This window comes from Molothrus ater, chromosome 13 (genome assembly GCF_012460135.2).
Source record: "Molothrus ater isolate BHLD 08-10-18 breed brown headed cowbird chromosome 13, BPBGC_Mater_1.1, whole genome shotgun sequence".
Taxonomy (NCBI): Eukaryota; Metazoa; Chordata; class Aves; order Passeriformes; family Icteridae; genus Molothrus; species Molothrus ater.
In genome coordinates, this window is record NC_050490.2 from 9,851,086 (window position 1) to 9,873,861 (window position 22,776).

General features: G+C 40.9%; 1 protein-coding gene across 1 annotated transcript in view; it reads right to left on the reverse strand.

The window, feature by feature from the left end:
- Positions 1 to 22,776, reverse strand: part of FBN1 (fibrillin 1) — a 144,920-nt gene that overhangs the window by 22,035 nt on the left and 100,109 nt on the right. Inside the window, 13 exon segments of the mRNA XM_036389524.2 lie at positions 2,277 to 2,399; positions 3,158 to 3,283; positions 5,498 to 5,569; positions 6,439 to 6,597; positions 6,707 to 6,829; positions 8,114 to 8,239; positions 8,355 to 8,423; positions 8,821 to 8,985; positions 9,860 to 9,982; positions 10,543 to 10,665; positions 12,170 to 12,295; positions 14,033 to 14,155; positions 14,693 to 14,815. Coding sequence (XP_036245417.1) covers positions 2,277 to 2,399; positions 3,158 to 3,283; positions 5,498 to 5,569; positions 6,439 to 6,597; positions 6,707 to 6,829; positions 8,114 to 8,239; positions 8,355 to 8,423; positions 8,821 to 8,985; positions 9,860 to 9,982; positions 10,543 to 10,665; positions 12,170 to 12,295; positions 14,033 to 14,155; positions 14,693 to 14,815 — 1,581 coding nt within the window.

A 22,776-nucleotide genomic window follows, 5' to 3' on the forward strand; every position in this document is an offset into this window, starting at 1 on the left:
ACCACACTTTTCTCACTAGGCTCAGAGAGAGATAAAAGGCACTGGATTTATCAACTCAGCATGCAGAGAGAAAACAGGTTCACATCCACGTGTTGCAGCAGCCATGAAATGTGCTGATCCTATAAACTGGACAGAGCTCAAACTGAGCTCATAGTGCAGAGTTACTGCACTATGGAGTCATGGGATATTTTGTATAATTTTGCAGAGAAGGAGGAGAGCTCTCCTGCCAGCGTGTGATTGCTGCCTTACAAAAGCAGGGCATCTCTTATCCTTGTTCAACATCCAACTGCTTCCTGCTACTCTCACTAGAAATGCTTTCAGGCAGATCCCAGGATTCTATCAATAGTAAATGAAATAAAATGTTAACAAATAAAATGTTTGCTCTCTGGCATAGTTTTCTCCATGACAAATCAGAAGCATCAAATGAGGTGTTTCTATTGACCTCATCACCACCAAGAGCTGGTTTGATTCAATATACTTCCTTCCTTCCTATGCTACAGCTCCAAAATATGAGAACTGAGGTGATGCCATGAGCTTGTATTAAAATTGATTAGGCTCTAGTGCTCAGTAATTTTCCTTTCTATGCAATCTAAGCCAAGCAGACACAGTTTCTCAGCAAACCATCCCCAGGTCATTGCAAAAGTAAGAGTCAAGTTGTTCCTAACTGCAAAGAACTTAATGTATTGAAATTCATTTCCCTGCCTCTTGCTGACTGTTCTCGGCAGAGGGACAATCATGGATGACCCTGACAGCCCCATGTCCAGGACCTCTGCACATCCCATGGGGCTGTGAGTAACTGGATGGGTGTGCACTGAGGACCAAGCTCCCCCAATGCTATTGATGAGGGCACTGCTAATTACAGCTTAAAGGAGGCAGAAGGAAAGCCAATGCTGTCTTAAGAATTCCTGATCTTCAGCTCAGGAGAGCAGAGACAAAGGAAAATCTATGACTCTGGTGCTTTGTGGGCAAATGAATAGTCATGTGAAAAACTAATTTATAAGAAAAACTCTTTAGTTTACCACAATAGAGAGCACCAGAAGAATGCTATCTTGAAGGTAAGATACATGCAAGACTCCTAGTGCTAGTGGCTGTGATATACTGGGTTTGACTCAATAGCACATAAACTACAGGGCTGGGATTGTTTTCCATGCAGTAGCATGGCTGATCCAAGGTGCTCACCCCTCTCTGCTCCCAGCAGAGTGGTTGGGAATTTCCTTCCTTTGCTGGATCACGTACTTTGTCAACCACTTGTATTTCTACTCTAATTGTGTAACTTTATTTTCACCACATATAAAATAAGAGCAAAATACAGGGAAGTATTACTATTTGTGCCAATTCATCTTTGGAATTGTAACCCATATCAGAACCTCCCCTTGCTCTTCCTGTACTCCTGTAATGAACCCTTAACAACAACAATTACATTAGGAACATATTGAATATTTACATGTGCCACTGCATAGCTTAACAAAGCAAAGTTTTAGTTCTCATAGTAGTGTTCTGATTTCCACTACACCCTTTTCCCACAAGGGTCACATGAAACAATGAAAAACTGCACTGCAGGGAAAAGTGCACTTCCTAAAACTCAAGTACTGAGAAGCAAAAACCCAAGGATAATATAACTAGCTTCCGTTGTAATTCTTATTTTGTTCAGAAATGTATATAGTATATAATATTTACAGCAGCTTGTCCCACTGCAGTCTTTAAAATCTCAGCAATTCTTCAAGTAAGATAACTTGAATGCCTCTCTGGACTAAGATATTGTAAGAAAAAGCAAATAGATTAGAAAAGTTCAGTCCCACTCAATGAGTATTTAAAAATAAAGTTATGGGCCCTGTTTAAATCTGTATCAAAGTTAGGAAATTCAACAATAAGCTTTTCAAGTTAGTTATTGCATACAGGCAAGCAGATAAGTCTACCTTACCAACAGAGGCTCCAGCAGCAAGCAGGGAATTATTTATAAAAATACAAGTGGAAAATAAATTGCTAAAACACATATAGAAAATCATAATGAAAATCAGAAAATACAGAAAGGTAGCGCAACAAATGGTCTTTCCTTCCTAGATGTGACAAGGGCTAAAGAAAATGAAAGACAAACACCTACTTAGGTTTTTAACTCCACTAATACATTCACAGGAGAGGCCTGGAATTACCTCAATGTTTATGGGATGCCCTAAAAGATTTTAAAAGAGCTCTTGAAGTTGAAATACCATCTTTCTGGAGAGATGTTTTCCAAGCCCTCTAGAAGCCCCTGGTGCCTGCAGCCCTGCCAGACTCACCAGTGCAGCGCCCCGTGGATGTGAACCTGTAGCCCGGTTTGCAGTCGCAGCGGTAGCTCCCAGCTGTGTTCACACACTCTGCATTCTGCTGGCAAACTGGTCCATTCTGGCACTCATCAATATCTGTCCAGGCAAAGAGGAAGTTGAGTTTTATACTAAGTTGGCAGTGGAAGGATGTCAAAAGCATATTTTTTTAGCATGCAGGTATTAGTTAGTAGCTTTCAATGTAAAACACCATCACAAAGCTTTAGGCAAAAAAATTTTGATCAATTTTCTTTACTTCAGGTGCTGCAAAAGGAGGACTTTGTCTCCCTAGAAATGTAATTGGTTTTCACTTAGAAGCAGCACACACAAGAAGCCTTTACTCAAAGCTCTCAATGCCTTGCCTGCAGCACCCATTGTTGCCAGCAGTCATAACACACAGCAGAGAATGACAGCAACTCATATGCTATCTTCAGTTTCTTCATTAAACTGACTAATACAATGTTAGGGAATGTTTAAACTAGAAATAAACAACCATCTGTTTCTATTTTTTACAAAAATATTTGTTCCATTAGAAAAAAAGTATTTTGGAATTAAAAAAATTGTGCTCATGATCTGACTCAATACTACTATTTTTTTCTTGGCTTTACTGTCAAATGAGAAAAAAAAGACATTACTTCCCAGTACTGCTGACTCATGTGCCATCAAGGCATTAGATGTCTGACAGAAAATATGGTATTTTCTATGCAAAAGAATTCAAAATGTCTGAATTAACACAGACTTATTACACTGATAGCAGTATTTTCCCCTCATTAAGGATGCCTTCCAGGCTCTGATTAGGCAGTGTCTAAGTTGCCACTGGTGAAACACCATTCCTCTGAATGAGAGGAGCACTCTACCTTCACAGATCAGGAGCTTGTCATTGTAGAAGAAGCCCACAGGACACTCGCACCGGAAGCTGCCAACCATGTTTATACAGATCCCATTTTCACACACTCCAGGAATCTCTCTGCATTCATCAATATCTGCAAGAATATATTTTTTTTTAATACTTGTACTGAGAACTTCATGGAATGTTCTGCTACAGTGTATGTCCTTATGCATTTACCTTTAAGATAATTATCAAATACAATCCAAGCATCAGAATGTTCCCGACTGAACAGTTGAGCAAGTCACTCCAAACTGTGGAAATTTAGGTATTTCCTGTTTTCTCAGGTTCTGACTCTTCTCTGTACTGAAGGTATATTCTGCTACAGAGGAATACAGAGGAAGACACATCCTTCCTCGTGTCTCCCACCCACAGCCCTGATGAACCTTCCCAAGTGCCACAGTGGAGTTGTTGGGAAGAGCCAAAGAAAGACCATGGAACTGGTTTTGGTTTAACACAGGAGAGCATGATTGAATGAAAACACCCATCAGAATTAGTTTTGCACTGTTTTACCCTAGTTAATCTGAAAAGACTTTCAGGGTCTTATGTAACAGTTTGAAAGTGCCAATGACAGGTAACATCTGAAGTGCTGCCAACATGCTATTCATTAGATTGATTAAGCCAGGCAGCCCGGGTTTGCCAATGCTTTATATACACCCCAGTTAAGTAACTGATTTTGGCAGGAAAAAAACCCAGCTGCTATTACAATTATATACCTTGCCTATTGGGTCCTTACACATCTTAATATTCTGACATGAGAGAGTTCAGAGACTCCTCCAAAGCCTCTGCCTTCAGTAAACATTGACATATGCACTGAGGTACACAGTCATAGAATATGGTGGGAAATTGTCAGCTCACAGGAGTTTCCATCAGATAATGTGGTTTTGTTTGTTTTGGGTTTTGGTAGGGTTTTCTGTTTGTTTTGTTTTTCTGCTGGATACAACCCCTAATTTTCTACATTTGATTCTGTAATTTTGAGTCCTCTCGTATACAGGATGAATAAAAGCAGAACAATTTCTGTTTCTGAAACAAACACCTGGAGTAACTATATAAAACTTTAATACAAACAGACAGTAACATCATTGGATTGTAAGGAAATATTAGAGGGTAGACAGAGCAGTGCCCCTGCAGAGGGCTCTCCCTTGATCCTGTGCCTGCAGGTGTATGGGACATGAGTAAGCCCTGTGCAAAGCAGCAGGCTGAGGGCTACAGCCTGGATCCCAAAGCAGAGGGAAAGCTGTGATTTGCACAGCTGTGGGAAGCTGTGTGTGCACCAGCCTCAGCACAGGCCTGCAGGCACTGGCAGTGCTGGGGGGCTCTGGGACAGCCCTTCTGTTTCCACTGGCTCCTGCAGCACACAGCCCCGTGCTGTGGGAGCCTGCACCAGCCCTGCACACATGTCAAACACTGCACCTGCAGCTTCTACCTGTGCATGCTAGCAACATCCAAGGGCTCCCTGCTGGTGCTGATCAGGGGCCCAATTAGCTGGCAGACTCTGCAACAATCTGCACTAATGCTAATAGCTACAAGGGGAAACTTTGCTTCCAAGCAATGACCTCCTAAAAAATAAATATTGTGCATTTCTGTAACCTCTTTAAAAATTACATTCCTCACTTTACTAGAAATATTTTCATTGAACTAGTTAAACACTGCACCACAGAACAGCTCCGTGCTAAAGCATCTGATTACTGCCTATGTGCCACTGCTGTTTGTTACAGGGTACATTATCTGCTTTTCATTTGCATTTTAGTGTAAATGAAAACAAAAGGGAGTCCCATTAGGGATTTACTCAATTCCTTGTCCTAAAATTCCTTCTCTCTCTTTGTTTTGCAATTTGTTACTCACGATTCAAATGTAACACACAATAACATATGTGAGAAATATTCCAGCTGAGCAGAAAAAAGGATTTTTGTGTCAAACCAATACCCAGGGGGACTGATGTGAAATGTCAGACTAAATCTTGCTTTAGTTTGAAGGAAAGATCCCAGTTCCTCTCAGACCAAATGCTGGTTGGCCTTACTCCCAGACCTCTCATTCCCAGTATCTGCGCCCTGCTCATGTAGCCCTGATTACAGTTTCTTTGGAGCTCTGTGTTGCCTTGATTACAAGCAGCAACTGTCACTGCTGCCAGCGAGGAGTAGCCAGTTTGCACTTAAGTTTGTCTTAAACAGAGGGTTGAACTCCATTACACTGTTTAATTGTTATTCCTCACACAAAAAAACCAAACAAAACTGGGAAAACAAACCTCCCCTCCCTCTTCCCTGGGCAGAGGTAGCATGGAATTTAGTTCAAAACATAAATTACAGCTCACCAACTGGTAATCCTGTATAAATGTCAATGAAGAAGCCAGGCCTTTGACTTCCACAGAGTGTGGAGAATTCATCTGCAATAGGAAAGCAAAGCAGTGATTAAAGCATTTGGAATTAATCAACAGTCAAAAAGTCATCATATGCTCTGGCCAAGAAAGTTCTTCTGCTCTTTCAGAACCTGCAGAGCATGCAGAGGTAGGCAGCCTTTTCCCAAACTCACCGTGTCAGCTCCCTTGGGTTCTCATTCAGTTGGGATCACATGCTGATTTTGCTCTGTTTATGCTTATCCCTGTGCATTACAGTGTTTGCACACAATTTCAGATCTGACTCGTTAAAACCTGAACTAAAAGTTGGAAGAATCAAGTGTCTAGGAAGTTGCTCTCAGAGCAAACCATCTCAAACCAGAGTGGGATGTCCTGCAGTCTCACCCAGTGTGGAAGATCCTGTATGCCTGTGCAATTAGCAGAGACACTCCTACATCTTACATTTGGCTGCTCAACACAGATCACTCTCAGAGCACACCAAGGTATCTCTGCCAGCCCCTGGCCTGCACAAAGGCCTTTGATGGCAAACAGCAATGGAGGCAGAGCAGAGCAGACCCTGTATTGGTTGGAGCAACACCAATAAAGTCTCAGCCAGTGCCTCAACACTGGATCAACAAGCACTTGCAAAGAGGTGGATTCATCAATATAGAGCATGAAGTCTCTGAGACAGTGAAACTGGCACAAGGCAGGCACAACCCAGCAGCATGGACACAAACCACCCCACATATGCCTTCATCATGACTAGGGCCGGTCATCTCCAGGACAAAGAGGCAACTAATCCCCTCATTTTACACACATAAGAGCAAAAAAGACATAGCATCTCTAATGGTGTTACACTCACTAAGAGTAATTATGATGTTACCAAGGCCTTCAGATAGCTTTGCAATACAAAGATGTACCTGTGCTGGGGATAGGACACTGTTCACAAGGCTTATTCCAGGCACGCCCAATGTTGTAGGAACAGCAGCACATTTTCTTGGTCATATTGAAGAGCAGCTCACCATCACAGGTTTGATTGTCAGCATAGTAATTTCTATAACACAGACTTCTTCTCATATCTGTGAAAATTAAAAAATCTCAGGCCAATGCAGTGGGCAACTCTTAGGGGAGGTGATCTCCCTGGCCCAAAGCACTAAGATAAAGCTTTAGAGAAACCCCAGCACACACCCATGCAGTTGTTTCCTCCATTGACTTGCATGTAATCAGGAGGGCAGATGCAGGTGTAGTTCCCAACAGTATTGTAACAGGTGCCAGGCCCACAGATACCAGGTGTCTCACACTCATTCACATCTAGAAGAGAACAAACAGGCAGTCAGTGAGTGAGTGGCCACAGAAGCTTTCCTGATGTGTTTTTGAGAATAAAAATGTCTCAGTAATGCCTGAAGTAGGAAGGTACTGGTGGAGAAAAGCTGAAGGGCTCTGAGGAAGGTTATGGTAGAGTGAAGCCCCACAGAAAAGGAAGTGGCAGCACAGGTGGCCATGGAAAGCCCAGCTGTGATGCAAAGATGGGAACTCTGATATGTCTGGAAAGCTCAGAAACAGCAATTTGACTTTTGCATCTTTTGCACAAAAATAGTACTTGGGAATCTCCTCCATTCTGGACTCTAAGATCTAGAAAAGAACCAAAGTGGCTCCCTGTAGAGTTCTGACTGAGCACTGCCTGAGTGGGGAAAGTGAGCCACGTTCTCAACACAAGATGTCACATTTCTTTCATCAAGAGACTAAGTTTTGTTTAAAAAGTCTAACCAAAACCAAACAGAACACCATCTCCAAAACACCTCAGTTCCCAAAAGTTCAAAAATATTTCCCCAGCCTTAAAACTTTAGAGTATCTTTGACAGACCACTCAGCATCTGGCAGGCTACATAAGCATAATGTGGATGAAGCACTTTGGTTCAGCCTTAATTTAGGGCCTGAATGTTTTGTATTTCTGCAGTGGTTTGTACCTCATAGGCACTACATTAACATTATTAACAATCTGAAGACCAAAGAGAATGGACAACAGGAAATTTTAGAACTTGATGGGTTGCTTAAGATTTTATATCCAGTACACCTTGAGTGTGGCACATAATGTGACACATACTTCTGACTCTGCTGTGAAAAGGAAAATATTTTGCAGTACAACCAATATTTTCAGTTGATGACTGGATCAGTAGGAGTGAAAAAAGCAGAGAAAAATACATGGACACCATGTATTCAGTAAATACAGTCCACCGGCTTCATAGGGAAAATTTGTTCTTTTATCTGACTGCTTATTCATTGCCCCTTACCAAACAGCTATTTTTATACTCAGTTACCAAATTACATCTTACTTGTAGAAAAAAACTGTTGGGTTTTCAGGTTTTGATCAAAATATGATAATAAAAAAAAATCTTGCATCTGTTTCAACATGGTCAAGAAGGAATTTTTACACTCTTAATGCAATATTTCAACTTGTTCAATTTTGCCACCCTATAGCTTTACAGTGCTTAGTCTGGTTGTGCTCCTTTTCAAGGAAAGATTCATTCTCTGCATATTGATCTGTCATTATTTTCAAAGAACAAAGCAGAAGGCTAGTTAAGTGAAAGCTCCATACCATCACACACTCGAGTCTCTTCATTCAAGTAGTACCCTGATGGACACTGACACTGGAAGCTCCCAAATGTATTAATACATTTTCCTCCTTGGCAAAGTCCAGGCAGTTCTTGACATTCATCAATATCTGCCCAAACAAACATATAAACATTTTATTAATGTTTGTAATGGAAAAAAAAAAGATCCTCACTATAGAGTTTTATAATTTCAGACATGTAAATATAGGAAATTGCAAACATTACCTTCTAATATAACTGTAATAGGGTTTGGTCTGAATCCTTCCCCTCCAGGGCAAAGAACCTTATATTCAGCTGAAAACAAAACAGATTTATGAGCATATGATAGTAGAAACATTTTCAGCACAATTGTTATTGAAAACATTATCAGATTATTACAGATAATTTAAATGTAAATTTACAAACTAACCAGCCAGAGACACTAGATTTTACTCTGTAACATTATCTGTTATTTCATTTCATAAATAGTTTAGTAGTTTTCAGTGTAATAGCGAACTTTCTCAGAAGAGATAATAATATTCTGACTAAATAATCTTTTGGAAAGAATGCTAAAGTTTTTGGTGAAGACCAGTGGAAGCCAGTCCCTTGCATGCCCACAATAAATACACACCAGTATCTGAGCTACCTGACTAAATTAGGGAAAAACCCACCAAACACATGGCTGTGCTCAAGGCAGGCAATGCAGACTTACTTGTGTTCACCAGTGGGCAGTGCTCACAGGGAACTCCCCAGGCTTTGCCCAGGGAGCAGCAGCAGGAGGCCTTGGAAACACCCACTCCAATCTCATTGCTGCAGAAGGTGCCACCGTTATCCCCCCGAGTTTTGATGTCCAGGTAACAGTTGCCAGATCGTGTATCTATTCACAATGCACACAATGACAAACACATTTAGGAGAGAGCAAAACACAGGACATCCTCCCATGGTGAGGGACACCTACAGATGGCTGCCACTTCTTGCAGGACACAAAAGCAAGTAAGTTGTGTTGCCCAGGGGACCCCAGCATTTCCAGTTAGGTAGGCTGCTGGTGCCCCACTTCTTGGCTTTTTTGGACTTTTCCCAAAGTAAGAAATTTACTTATTGAGTCCAAGGGCATGTCAGCCAGGCTTTTTCTCATTTTCACTCACATTTTCCCTCACATTTGTAAATCTTTCCAGTTCCAGCTATCCACTACTCTCTCCTCTACTCAAGGTTTACAAGCAGGAAAGCATCTACTAAATGTTAGGAATTTCAAACACATTAAAATTTGAGAAGCATCCTACACCCTCTTAAGCAAACAAAACCAAGGAAATATTAGGATTACTAAGCAGTTGGAGCCTAATACAAGAGCATTTCCATTGGTTATGAAGCTGCACCCAGCCAAGTGCACTCAGTGCTCCAAGAGCATGGGTGGCTTCATGCCACAGCTTCATTTGCCTGCCATCTTGGGGCCAGCTGGACGTGGACTTAAGTTTGTTGAATTTTAAAATTGTCTCCTGCTTGCTGTAAATTGTGGACAGCTCTAACAAGCCCCAAGGGGTTGTTTCTGGCAGCGGGGCACTGCTGGCATGGTGCATCAACTCTGGACATGCTCCTGCTGCCCTATTCCAGCTTCTAAGCCAGGGGCAGTGAGATGGGAATTGAAGAGCCTGATCAAGCCCTTTCCCATGACCCAGGACTTTATTCCTAAGCAGTCAGCTTGGAGCCCCTCTGTGGAACTTCCCTTGTGAACAGCACAGGGAGTGGTCCCTTACCAACGCATCCAACGCGGGTGGGATTCAGCTCGAAATCAGGAGGGCACTCACAGGTGTAGCTCCCAGCAGTGTTGATACATGTGCCACTAATGCAGGTTGTGGGGTCTGCACATTCATTAACATCTGCAAGAAAAACACAGCATCTCCTAAGCAAATATTCAAGGATACTAAAACCTGTTGATACATCAAGTACCATATGCTGACCATCACAAATCCATTAGTTATGAGATCCTGGTCTCCAGAAAGCTCTAAAAAATAAACAGGCATCTTAGAAGAACAGTAGTCTGAGATGAATTCATCATTTCATGGGGAAAAGAAAAAAAGCATTTTTCCTGAAAAAAATCAATCTATGAACAAGATCCACATGAAGTACTAAAAAAGAACTTAAGGGAAAAATACAAGACAAGGCCATAGCTTACCATCCAGTACCTGCACAAAGCACAATACAACTCTGCCAGAGGGATTCTCTGATCTGTTTTTCCCCTCCTTAAGGGGGTATCAGAGGTGGACAAAGAACAGTAAAGAGAAGCATAAAAAAGATATGGTGAATCCTGTGTTATACAGTAGAGAAGTCTGTATTTTCCTATATCCAGTTTGATTTGTACAGCTTCTTAAAAGAGTTTCCTAAGGAGCTGACCATGGCACTGGCAGCAGATGAAGAGGCATGCTGTTCAGAGTTTTACCTGTGCAGTTACCACCACTTCTGTCCAACTCGTAGCCCACTTCACACTCGCATCGGAAGAGTCCAGGCAGGTTATGACAAGTACCATAGACACAGATGTTAGGAAGTGAGCACTCATCAATATCTGATTAAGGAACAGGAAGAGAAAAATATGAGGTTTCCTGATCTTTCTGAGACATAAGAACTCCAAGCATTTTCAGCAGCATGGATCTGGAAGACAACAGCTTCTGCACATTGTGTAAGACAAGAAAAAGGAACATGGAAGATTTATGTTGGAGCCTAAGGAATCTAATCCATAATGATTTTTTAGAGAAAAAGGCTCCTTCCAATATCTCTGGAAGCTATGCCAGAAACTATCCAAGCTTATTAGTGGGCTAATCTGACAAGTAGCAATATTAAACATAGCAGAAGACATGCCCTAATAAAATGAAGTTTATTATAAATCAGCAGTCATCTGCAGAAAGCTGGACACCAGCAAGAGAAAAGCCTGTGCCTAAATGTGAACTTCAAAGTTTGGGAAGCAGACACTTTTGTGTCTTTTCTCCAAATCACTGAGTCTGAACCAGTATTTACTTGAATGCCACATGCACTACACAAAGAACAACTAATTTGATACAATAAAAAAGTGTGTGTTTACAAAGGACCTTAAAATACTGCACTTAGTGTACACAACTAGAACATGAAGGCAAGTCTGTTTTAGCAACAGGAGCTAGCCTCTAAAAAAGCTATTTAAACTTAGCTAAAAGGTTTGAAAGTAAATTGTTTCGTGAAACATTATGAAACCTAATATTGGTTTCGTTTAAAGAAAAATTCACTCTCAAATTATTTGACTCAGTAGATTTCTAAAAAATACACAGAAAACTTTTCAAGGGGAAAAATCCTTTTTAAAGTGATGTACTTATGAACTCCATTAAATACCAGTTGTCATGAGTTATTACTATTTCAGATGATAGGGCTGCATCTCCTTGACTGACTTAACTCATTAGCTTTATAACAAATGAGGATTTCAAATCGAATATTTGACCTTAATCACATTGGTAACATGTTTATTATTTGATTGTTTTGAATCTTTGCATATGCAAAGCTCTTATGAATGAGCTGTAAACTGTTAACAGCTCATTTTGAAATTGAACAAATAGTCATAGAGGATTTTTTTTTTGGTGTAGTCATACAGACTTTCTGCAAGGCTTCACACTCTGATTCTGCACCTCACAGAAGCCCTCAAAGCATATGCATTGCATTGTTACCAAATCACTGCTTTTCAGCTTCAGACATACCAATGAGAACTAACAACTTTTTCTGTTGAATTGTTTTGAATAAAATGAAGATCTGGGCATCAATGATCAAGAAGAAATGGCAGCTATCAATGCCATTTGGATCACCAATCGGACCCCAAAATAATATATCATAAGATAGGCTTTGAAAAGCTGTTCTCTTTATATACAGCAGGTAGATGAACATCTACAGGTCCATAATAAATGTATGAAGTGCAAAAAAGCAAATACTACTAAAAAAATTCATGCAGTTCTCAATACAACCACAACAGCAAACAACTGTAAAAAATTGGAACATAAAACAGTATTAAGGCAGAATCTGTTGAGCATTGTTCAAAGCTTACAAAGAATTACCTTCACATGCTTTCCCATCTACACTTGGCAAAAATCCCATATCACATTCACAGCGATACCCTCCAGGGGCATTGAGGCACTGCCCATTTTCACAGAGATTCAGGTTTTCTGAGCATTCATCGAGGTCTGTAAAAGGAAGGGATATTGCAAGTTAGCAGTAAAGATGCTTTTCTCACCAACATTTGAGCTGAAGCAGTCAGTGCTCCAAGCATTTTAATTATTTTATCTGAACACATGCAGAAGAAACTGCAATCTAGCAATGTGTACATGTAACAGCTCTGTATATTCCTGACCTGCTGCAAATACAGCTTCTAATCAAAAGGAAAATCTTTGGGAGACTCTTATAGTAGCTCCAGTTAATAACAGTTGGAGGCAGTCACAGGGTCAAATTTAGACTCAGAATGAGCACATGCAATTTATTATAGCTATTGTTTCTCTTACAGCAAAGCCTAGAGGCAGTAATTGGTAAAAAAAAAGAGGTTTACTATGCAGTGAGCAAACATAGGGTAATAGGCAGTTCTCCATGCCAAACATCAAAACACTGACAAAAAGAACTTCATCAAAACTAAACTGCAGGTTAACAGCTGATGAGAGAAACAGCCTTCCTACTGGACCCCACTCACCTTTGGATAGATCATGGCCCTTACTCTCGAGCTGAAATGTTACACATCACCAAAACGCCTCCTTATTGCAACAGAGTCTGGCTGGCAGCATGAGTTTTGAAAAGTCTGTGGCTAGTAAATCAAAAATCACCTACCAGGGAGAATGCTGCACCCTGCACACTTTGGCAGAGGCCTTACAGAGCATTCGAGTGCTCTAGCTTGAGTCCCACACACCTCTTGAATTCACAAACAATAAAGTATCCAAATAGAAGAAAAGTTCTACTGAATGCAGAGTTCTGTAAGCACTCCATCTGAAGGGTGTAGCTTACAGACTCCTGGAAATCATCATACAGGAAATTAACAAAGAGCACTGGGTTAGGAAGGCCACTGAGGAAGCTGAATCAGATTCAAGATGAAATAACATTGAGAGAATTAAACAGAATTCCAAGGTCTGCTTAGAATTTGGAATTATTCAAACCCAGCCTTAAACCTGATAATCCAGATTCTCAGATGCTCTAAAAACCTGCTGCAGCTGATAGAGTGCTGCTGATTTGCACCAGCTGAAAAGCTGGCCCACCAGCTCTGTCACATGGCTCTGCTCCAAGCAGCAACATCCCCAGCCACACTGCAATCCTCAGTGCAAGAGCAGGGCTCCTCATGACTAAGCACACATGAGCTAATCTGCTCTTCAAAGCAGAAGACTGAAGTGTGGGTGGGAAACATCTCTCTAGCAAAATTTTATAATCTCATTTACAGTTTATAAAATGAGGTTTCAGAAGCAGCTACTTCCTTCATTCTACATGCCAGCACTGCATCCTGACAGCAGCTCTCAGGATGATGGAGTAAAGCAGACAGACATCACACACTCACTTGTGGAAAGGAAAAACATTTTTAGGCAATTTTGTGAAGTAATTTTGATGCATATGCCTTATTATTTAAGTATTAAGGTGAGTAGCCAATGGACTAGTTTACTAAATAGCCAAATTACGTAATCAAGCATTGTTTTAATAATTTTGACACTCATTTAAACTAACAAGAAAAGCTCAATAAAAATTGCATTTTATCAAGGGAAAAAAAGGGACTGAGTTAGACTATGTATGATATATAATATTTCTTTTAACCTATGGCAGCCTAGGTGAAGGAAAAGACAATTAATGATGACATGAATGAAAATTTCAAATGTTTAAAAGCTGGTTTTGTGTATTGGATCACAGACTAACTTAAGTTGCATGGAGCTCGTCCTTTGCTCTCCTGAGCTCACCTGTACAAGTGAAACCATCCCCAGTGTAACCCTCTTTACACAGGCAGCGGTAAGAGCCCATCGTGTTCTTGCAGTCAGCATGTGGGCTGCACATGTGGGTTCCATTGGAGCACTCATCCAGATCTTTAAAGTAATAAAAAAGGGGAAAAAATTAGTTAAAAACCCATACATGAATACCAAGTTTAAATAGGCACACAGAAGCTCTACTTTAAATAATCTTCCATAAGAAAACCCATACATATGTCTGGCCATCTGACTGAAAAGTGGGGAACAGCTTATTTGCAGCCCATCAAAGAAGTTTGACAAGGTAACTGTGACTGAGGAAGCTCCAGGGAACTCAGCACTAAGGCCTGTATCTTGTTTTAAGGGGAGCACCAGGAGACCCCTCACTGCCTCCCATCAGCTGCCCTCAAGCACAAAGCATCTCTCTCCATGGTTCAGTCTGCTCTCATCATTTCATAAACCAAACAGGAGATAAGGCTGATTTCACAGATACCATGGTGGAGGACTTGTCCTCCAACAGATCATGTCAAATCAACCTAACACGTTCAATAACCATTTGCCTTCTTGTTTTATAGGTGTAGTATTACTTTTTTCAGAATTGCTAGAACCCCATTGTGGTCTGGCCTTACAAATAAATACAAATGCTAAGACTCTCACCTGTGCACTTGATACCATCTCCAATCCAGCCAGGGCTGCAGCTACATTTGAAGCTTCCTGCAGTGTTTGTACATATGGCGTGTCTGTCGCAGTTATGGGCTCCAATTTCACACTCATTGATGTCTGTAAACAGAGATGTTTGAGCAGCTCATGGAACACATTTTCTCATATCCAGATAACTAGAATTTCTCAAGAAAGGCAATGTGAACATGAAAGCAAGCCTGCATTTTTTACAACATGGCATTTAAAAAGGAAGCTGAAGATGAAATCACAACAAAGGAAAGGAAAGGAAAGGAAAAAGGAGCACGTAGCACATCTAAACATGCTGCCCCACTACCTGTTCTTCTGATAGGCACATAAAGCAGTGCTGCTGCAGCTCCTTCCAAAGTATATTTGAGAAGGAAGACAGTACCTCAGGAAACAGCCTTCCCAGAGTGCCCATCCTGCAGAGATGGGCAGAGTCTGCAGAGAGGGACTACACCGGTGGCTCCACATTGCAGAGTTTGCTAAAAAGTGTCAAAGGAAACTCTGCTGCCCAGGGACTCCTGGAATGCAGCACTCCCACAGCCCCCACGTATCTGCACAGATGCTGATGAACTCCAGCCAGGCACCACCAGCTAGCTGCCCCTAGGATTGCCCCCAGGCAGGGAAGGAAGCAGGTTCTGCTTGGCCAGAGGCTGTGTGCAAGGTTGGGGACAGCTGTACCAGTGTATTTACCAAGACAGCTGAGGAGCTCATCAGGCAGGCAGTTTTTAGGAGCTCAGTGGGAAGAAGTCAGCATCCTTGGAGACACCAGGCAGCAAGTCATCCAATCTTCAACATACATGGTCATGCCAGCACATTCTATTTCAGTACTTGCTATTTTCACCTTATTTTCATTTTTGGGCATTCTCTCGTAATGTCAAAATGTATAGACTGCAAAACCCAAACTGAACTCCATTCTTCCTTCTCTTCTCACTAAGCATTACTAATGCTCCATATAAGTAGTTGAAGAATGTATAAACTAAAAGGTGACGTTTTCAGAAATTACTACTGGTAACTGAAACAAAACTGGCAGGAATTTTCTTGCCTATCTGAGCTTTGGATTTTACAGTATTTTCTGTAACTGCCCTATTGAACTGCACTTTACCTCCATGAAGGATGTAATCTACCTAGGGTCTACATCAAACCACTTAAAACTGATACCCATTTTTCAGCCCTCCCAGGTGTCTTTGATGTTGCTGTAAGCCAAATCATCTCCCTCTGTAAAACAGCTGATGGAAAGGGAAAACAAGCTCACAACTCTATATGATTCCACAGACAAAAACCCAGCTCAGACCCTTCTCAAGAAAGGCATCAGCCATCAAATATGTAACAACCTTTGGGATTTCCAGCCCCAAAATCACAGACTTGAATTTCCCTATGATTTTGCCTGCAAACAATTAGCTCTTTAAAGATGGTGAAGTTGTGGAGCTAAGGCAGAAAGTGACCAGGTATCACCTTAACTATTTCCTTTACAACACTTTCTTAGGTTTTTCTGTTCACACTTCACAAAAGGCTGTGTCCTTTCACTATGCCCTGTACACATGTTTTGCCTTTTCACAAAGGCAATACATGACTTCAAAAAGCAGACAACATCTGCCTATTATCCTAAAATTAAATACTCAAGGCCAGAAAACACCCAAAATGACTGCTGGTTGGGAGGGACAGGGTGTTTGTTTGGTGAGTTTTGTTCTTGATGGGGTTTTTTGTTGTTGAGATTTTGGGGTTTTTTTTGTGATTTGGTTTTTGGGCTTTTTGTTTTGCTTTGTTTGTTTGGGGTTGGTTTTGTTTTGTATTGGGTTTTTTTTGGTGGGTTGGTTTTTAATGTTTTGGAGTTTTTTTAGTCTGTTGAAGTGGAATTTAATCCAGTCTTGCTTTTCTGAGTCTTTTTCTAAGTGAGGCATTGCTTTGACTCAAAACCCCAGACATGAGCATTCCCATAATCTGAATGCTGACATCTAGATATGAATCTAAATCTGGCAGCTGGAATCTACCATTAATGAATGTTAACTCCAGGCCTGAAAACATGGAAATGGACACTTACTTCTTAAAACTTAAAAAAAGGGTCAGGAGCAAAAAATCTCAGAGCAGTTTTGCCTTTAGCATGTGCAGAAACTCATGAAGATAACATCACACTAAACAGGAAACTTGCGTCTGTCAAAAAATCTTAAGGGTGGCCTGAAAAAAATGCAACTCATTTTGGCTTAGGGAAAGACTGGAAGGAATTTAGAGAGGTCAGCTACAGTATACACTGACATAAAAAAGCTGAGGCAAACACTCTATATTTTAACCTTTACATGATTTTAAACTCCAAACTGTTAAACCACTGCTCACATTAAGACTCCACTGTATTTAATTATTTGGTGCTTTGAAACATACAATCACAAGCTTCCTTATACCCTGCAGAGCACAACAAAACACAAAAAAACCCCATCACCAGTAGAGAGGTTTATGCCAAGAATTTTTTTAAACCACCAGCAAACACAAACAGAAACTTGCATGCAACAGCTACACCACAATGAAGTCATGCTCAGGCTCAGATTTAAGAAAAGTCGAGCCAAATTTTCCACTCTCCATAAAGTGACTGTGGGCTCCATCCCACCACGCACTGACCCACTGACACACTGTACCTGAGAACCCCCCCAGTACCTCCCAGCAGAACAGCAGCACCACAACACTGGGGCCCCTGCAGTGGACACTTGTTCCCCATCAGCTGCTTGACACACACTCTAAAAAGCTTAGAATCTTCCTTGGAATGAAAGCTGCAAGTATAAATCTATACCTAAATACAGGTCTTTATAACGGGATCAACTTTCTCAGGCATCAGCCACTGAAATGTCATTCCACTTGCTTTGAATAAAAAAAAGCTTTTCTCCAGTAAAAATTTTCAATAGACTTCCATGCTTTTTTGCCTGGGTAAAGATCAAATAAGGAATGCAAATTGTATTCTCTAATACCATCTACCTTTAAAGGCACATTGCATGGCTTATTTCCATGATGTGGAAAGTTTTTTCAGATACTTAAATGAAAGCTGATTGAGGCATATAAAATACAATCACTGGCTTCATCACAGATTTTACTTCTTTTCCCCTGTGTTTTACTCAGATGTTGTTTTGCTATAATCTCAATTCTTTCCTTTCATTGCACAGCTAAGTTGTAAGTCTACATTTATTACATTGCCATTATTTCCAAGGCAAAAGAGATCTCAGACCAAACATGGTTCTGTGTAAAGAGTGCACTGAAATCAGTGGAATTTATGCCTTCTTATACTGGAGCTTAATATGGATTTATGTTGCCATAAGTATTGAATTATGGCTTCACAGAATGAAACAGAAAGGAGAAGTTGATCTCTGTAAGGGAAAAATTAACTCAGTATCTTTAAGAAAAGCCCGAGTCCAGCCTGTTCTGTCTGCATGGCAGTACAAACAGTACTATACTCTTCAAATACTCCAGCTAGTTCCATTTAATTGTCTGAAGACAAAGGCATTGCTCAGTCTGAGTAAAGGTATCATGACCCAAAGAGCACCCACGAGGACACTACTGAAGTCAGGGTTTCACACAATGATGGCCTATTCCCACTGACTTCATGGGGATTTTCACTACAGAGTAAAGGAGTGAGTCACTGATTTATATCAACCTTCTCCTTCTGCCTCCAGCATGAGTCCGTGACAAGCCAAGGAAAATAAAGACATTCCAGCCGGAGACTGACACTGCATCCTCAGCCGGTCCCACTGTGCCCCAGTGCTGCTGCACACATGTTCTCAGCTTTGCAATTGCACAACTCCCATTTCTACTAAGAGTTGTCTGCCTACAACAGATGAGAATACGCACAATAAATAATATGCAGGTCTGACATCATAACAATCCTAAGCACTCTGGGGAAAAAAACCTGTCAGTCACCCTGCTTTGTTGGCTCCCTCAGTTCTCTTCTTTGGACAAATATTTTTTCTCTCGAGCCTTTGGCAATTAATGAAGTGTCTCTCCCATTAATCACAGTGGCACAAATTTTTAGGGCTCTCAACATGTGTGCAGCAAAAATACACATCATATATACCTGTCACTCTTTGCACTATGCTTGCAAAATGTGGCAACCAAAGGAAAGAAACTGCTAGCCAATATCTGCACAACACACCCTTACCCACTCTGGAAGTGGATCACTGAAGTTGGCCAGAGAGGAGCATGGGAATAAGTCACTGTTTCCTCACCTATACTCTAGAAACATTCCTTTGTATTTGAACAGAATAAGTGTACATTAACTGAAGAAAATTCACATGCTCATCACTGGGCATGAAATCCTCTAGGTACCCTGGGTACTGTTTTCTATTAGGTTTCATTGGGCTTCAGTGGTCTATAAGAATCCTTAGCAAACTGCAAATTTAATTCAGACTCCACCTATAAATCAGTACTCTTTGTCAGGAATTATGCAAATCCCTTAAGCATTTTCTGACTTTTACATTTTTTTGGCAGTCTCTGCATATCTGTGCATTTTACTGCACTGACGTTTCACTGGCATGTCGAGCCTGGGCCCAGCTCCCCAAGGGCCAGCGTCTGGTGGAAGTCACAAGGCATTTCCTCCTCCTGGGTTGCTGCCCATGTAATCAGGTAGGAAAAAGAAGGCTTTTTAGTGGGAAAGACTGTGAATTTCAACTTCTGAATTTCAATAGCACTCATACTAGTTGAAAAATATATGGAAATATTCCCCTATTCTGATCTTCCTATATGTAAAATTGTTTTCTCTTTTGGAATGGCTCTCAGATTTCATTCAGCATACTGTACTCTTGGAGTTTCATAGGGGACAGTTCAGCTCTTGCCTGCTATCCATCCTTACATCATCAGCACACTGAGGCACAGCGTGTTATTGCTGGACAGATGCCTACTGCCAGTACAGTCCTCCTGCATTACCCCCCTTTGGTGGGCAGGATTTCATTATCATCCTCTGGTATTTGGCCTGACACAGCCAGCTCCCAGATTCATGATGGCAAACACATGCTTCTCTGGTACCAGAACTCTCTTGTGCCATCAAGCCTGAAACACAATGTGTTATTAATGGCCAGAAGCCACTAATAATCAAGAGGAGAGTACATTATACAAGTCACAAAATACTACGGCTCTATTTCTGAGGGCAAATGACAAGCTCACCTCTTCCTTTCCCTGTCTCAGATGTCTGACCTCTCTAGATGCAAGTTCCTGTCAGCCATGCAGGTATGCAGGGTGCACTCACTCTTCCTGTACCCACTATTGCCATCATCACTGGAAGATGCTCCACACCAAACTCTCCAAGCTCACAGCCCACACCAAGGCTGTAGCTGAGTAACTTCCACTAGCCTTCCTCCACATAGCAACAGCATTGCAATCAGAGCCTGGTCTCAGCCTTCCAACTCCCTGAGCCTGCTGTGGAGAAATCCAGCTGACTTGTAACATATTTATTTTTGATCTGTTGGCTATGTTGGGAAATTACTGCCAAGTTCACCTCTTCAGTTTGACTCTGTGAAGAGCACCCCAAGCATGTGCAAGCGCCCCTCCACCAGGAATAACCAGGGGGGCTGTGCACACAGCCATAACTGCAAGGATGGATGGGAGAGAGTCAGAGAAGAATTTGTTTCTCTATTTGAAAATACCAGAGCAAGTTTAAGTCTCTACATCAACAGTGAAATACTGCAGATTTACAAGCAGTAATTCAGAGTGGTGATGAATCACAAAAACCCAAATTCCAAAGCAGGACTTCATTTCTGCACAAGCACGTGTATACTTTATAGACAGAAAAAGCAGAGACAAGATATTTGTCATAAAGCTGGGTGATCTGGAACTGAGATAGGGGAAAACACAGCAATCTCCTCTAGTGGCTGCATACCACTGCCGGCCTAGGAAAATCTAAAAGGAACTGCTCTTAGCCTGGATTATCACCGTTTGCCTTGTGAATGGAAATTAAACCATTCACAGCACTTGATGTTGGAAACCTGCATCTACAACCTGTATTTTTGCATAGCATTTTAAAAATCATATTTTTGTTACTAAACTCTGTTCACATTCTTACTGAGAACCAAGGAGAAGGGAGAACTGGGCAACAAACATCTGTGTGGGATGGGAATGTAAGTCGGTGGGTGGATTCTGAATACTGTTAATACTGATTGTGGGGGGAAAAACAAGTTTATTTGTTAAAATGAAATCACTCAGTAATGACAAGGGAGCTGAAATATTTAGACAAAACTGGAATGGAACCCAAGGACTTGATTTAGTTGTTCTCAGAAACAGAGGATCTCCCATTCAAAGTGCTGTACATGTTTTTGTAACTTTTTTTTCCATGGGAATTCCTAAGAACTGTGGATGCTTTTGATCTGTCTGTAAGACAAGAACTGAATTCTGGAGTCAAAATGCTGTTGGCAAGGTCCTTCCCAAGGAGATACTGAAGAAGGCTCTCATGGTCTGAAGTACCTGAGCCTGAGAACTTCAACTCTGCTCTAATACTGTGCAAACAAGAAATGGGGAATTCAAAGTTCTCCAGCAGCAAATCAGACATTTTAAAAAACAGAATGTGAGAACCTGCACAATGTAATCACTATGAGATCTGTATCCACAGTTTTTTCATTATTAAATCAATCTAGAAATTTCCTACTCTGCTTCCTGCTTTCTTATTTAAATAATTTTAAAAAATTCATTATTTGAGTATGATCCCATTTCAACTGTATCAGCATAACTGATACTTCACCTTTTCATCTTAGACCATGGGGCTCTTTCAAATTACTGACCCCTTCTATAGTATCTGTTGGAATTAAGGTGTTCTGCTGTTTTTCCTTGTGAGTGCCAAACTCTCTAAAATTCTGGCATGCAGACAAAAGCAGTAGGAAAGGTTAAAAATGTGTAAGGAGGTGGCAAGAGCCTTCATGACCGTGTCCATCCACAGGTCAGGGCTTGGCTGGGACCAGGGCAGAGGGATTTCCTGGTGTCTCCTTTAACAAAAAAATATTGCTTGGGACATTTGCCACTACCTTGAATCACATGATGCCAGAATGGTGGCTATTTCCAGGCACTTCTCCAGAAGCCATACCTCAGATTCCTCCCCTGCCTCCATCGCCTTTCTCTGTCTTTTGCCTTCAACTCACTGCTTCATCTTCCCAGCCTGCTCCTTAGGCTGGGACTGACAGCTGCACCATGTGTGACTGATCAGTGTGAGGGTGTTCAGGTCCAGAGTTCTGAAAATCTTCATATCATTTAGCACAGAAACAAAGAATACTGAAATGTTGGTCTAAAGAGTACAATTAGGGATTTCTTGGATTTAGATCAGTTCATATGTAAGTCAAAGGCAGCTGTTACTAATGCACAATTATTCATCCATAGCCCAATATGCAAAATAGAACTCCAGCTCTCAGACTTTTCTGTGAGAGCTGTAAAAAAACAGCTTCATATATTTGGGGCACTTAAAAAAATATATTATTAAATCTGTACAATAAGTGCAGACTAAGAATAAAAGTGTGTCTCAAAGACATTGCCAGAAATGTGTTTACCCTAAGTCTACATTAAAAATTATATTAAACATATGTTTGTATTCATATTTGGGCAAAGTCTAAGACTCTCAACACCTTGGCTTGAGACACCAGCACTTGGATTATTAATATCATGCCCTCAGAGCCTGTATATTTGAATCTCATTTCTGTTTGCTGGCAATACATGAAATAAAGCAAATTCTGATTCAGCTGATAGAATGTAGTTGTGTAACTGTATTGTCGACACTTTGCAAAAACTGAAAATATATTTTAGCATATATTTCAAACCATCTGTGTTTGCCAAATAATACTTTGAACAGATCCGTGTTATTTGCTTGCATAGTATACAATTAACTAATCCAAATGCACTGAGGTCCTCAGGAGTTTGTCAAGTTACAGAGAATGGCATTTTCTGTTCTCAGATGAACAACTGTGCAGTAACATGCTCAGTTTTGATCCCAATCCTCGCTCCACTCATTTCAGCAGAAGCAGCATCAGGCTGAATGCTGTACCAATGAAGTTTAGCAGAACACAAGCTCAGCAAATTCAGATGAGAGGTAAAATAAGTGAAAAGAAGCACAG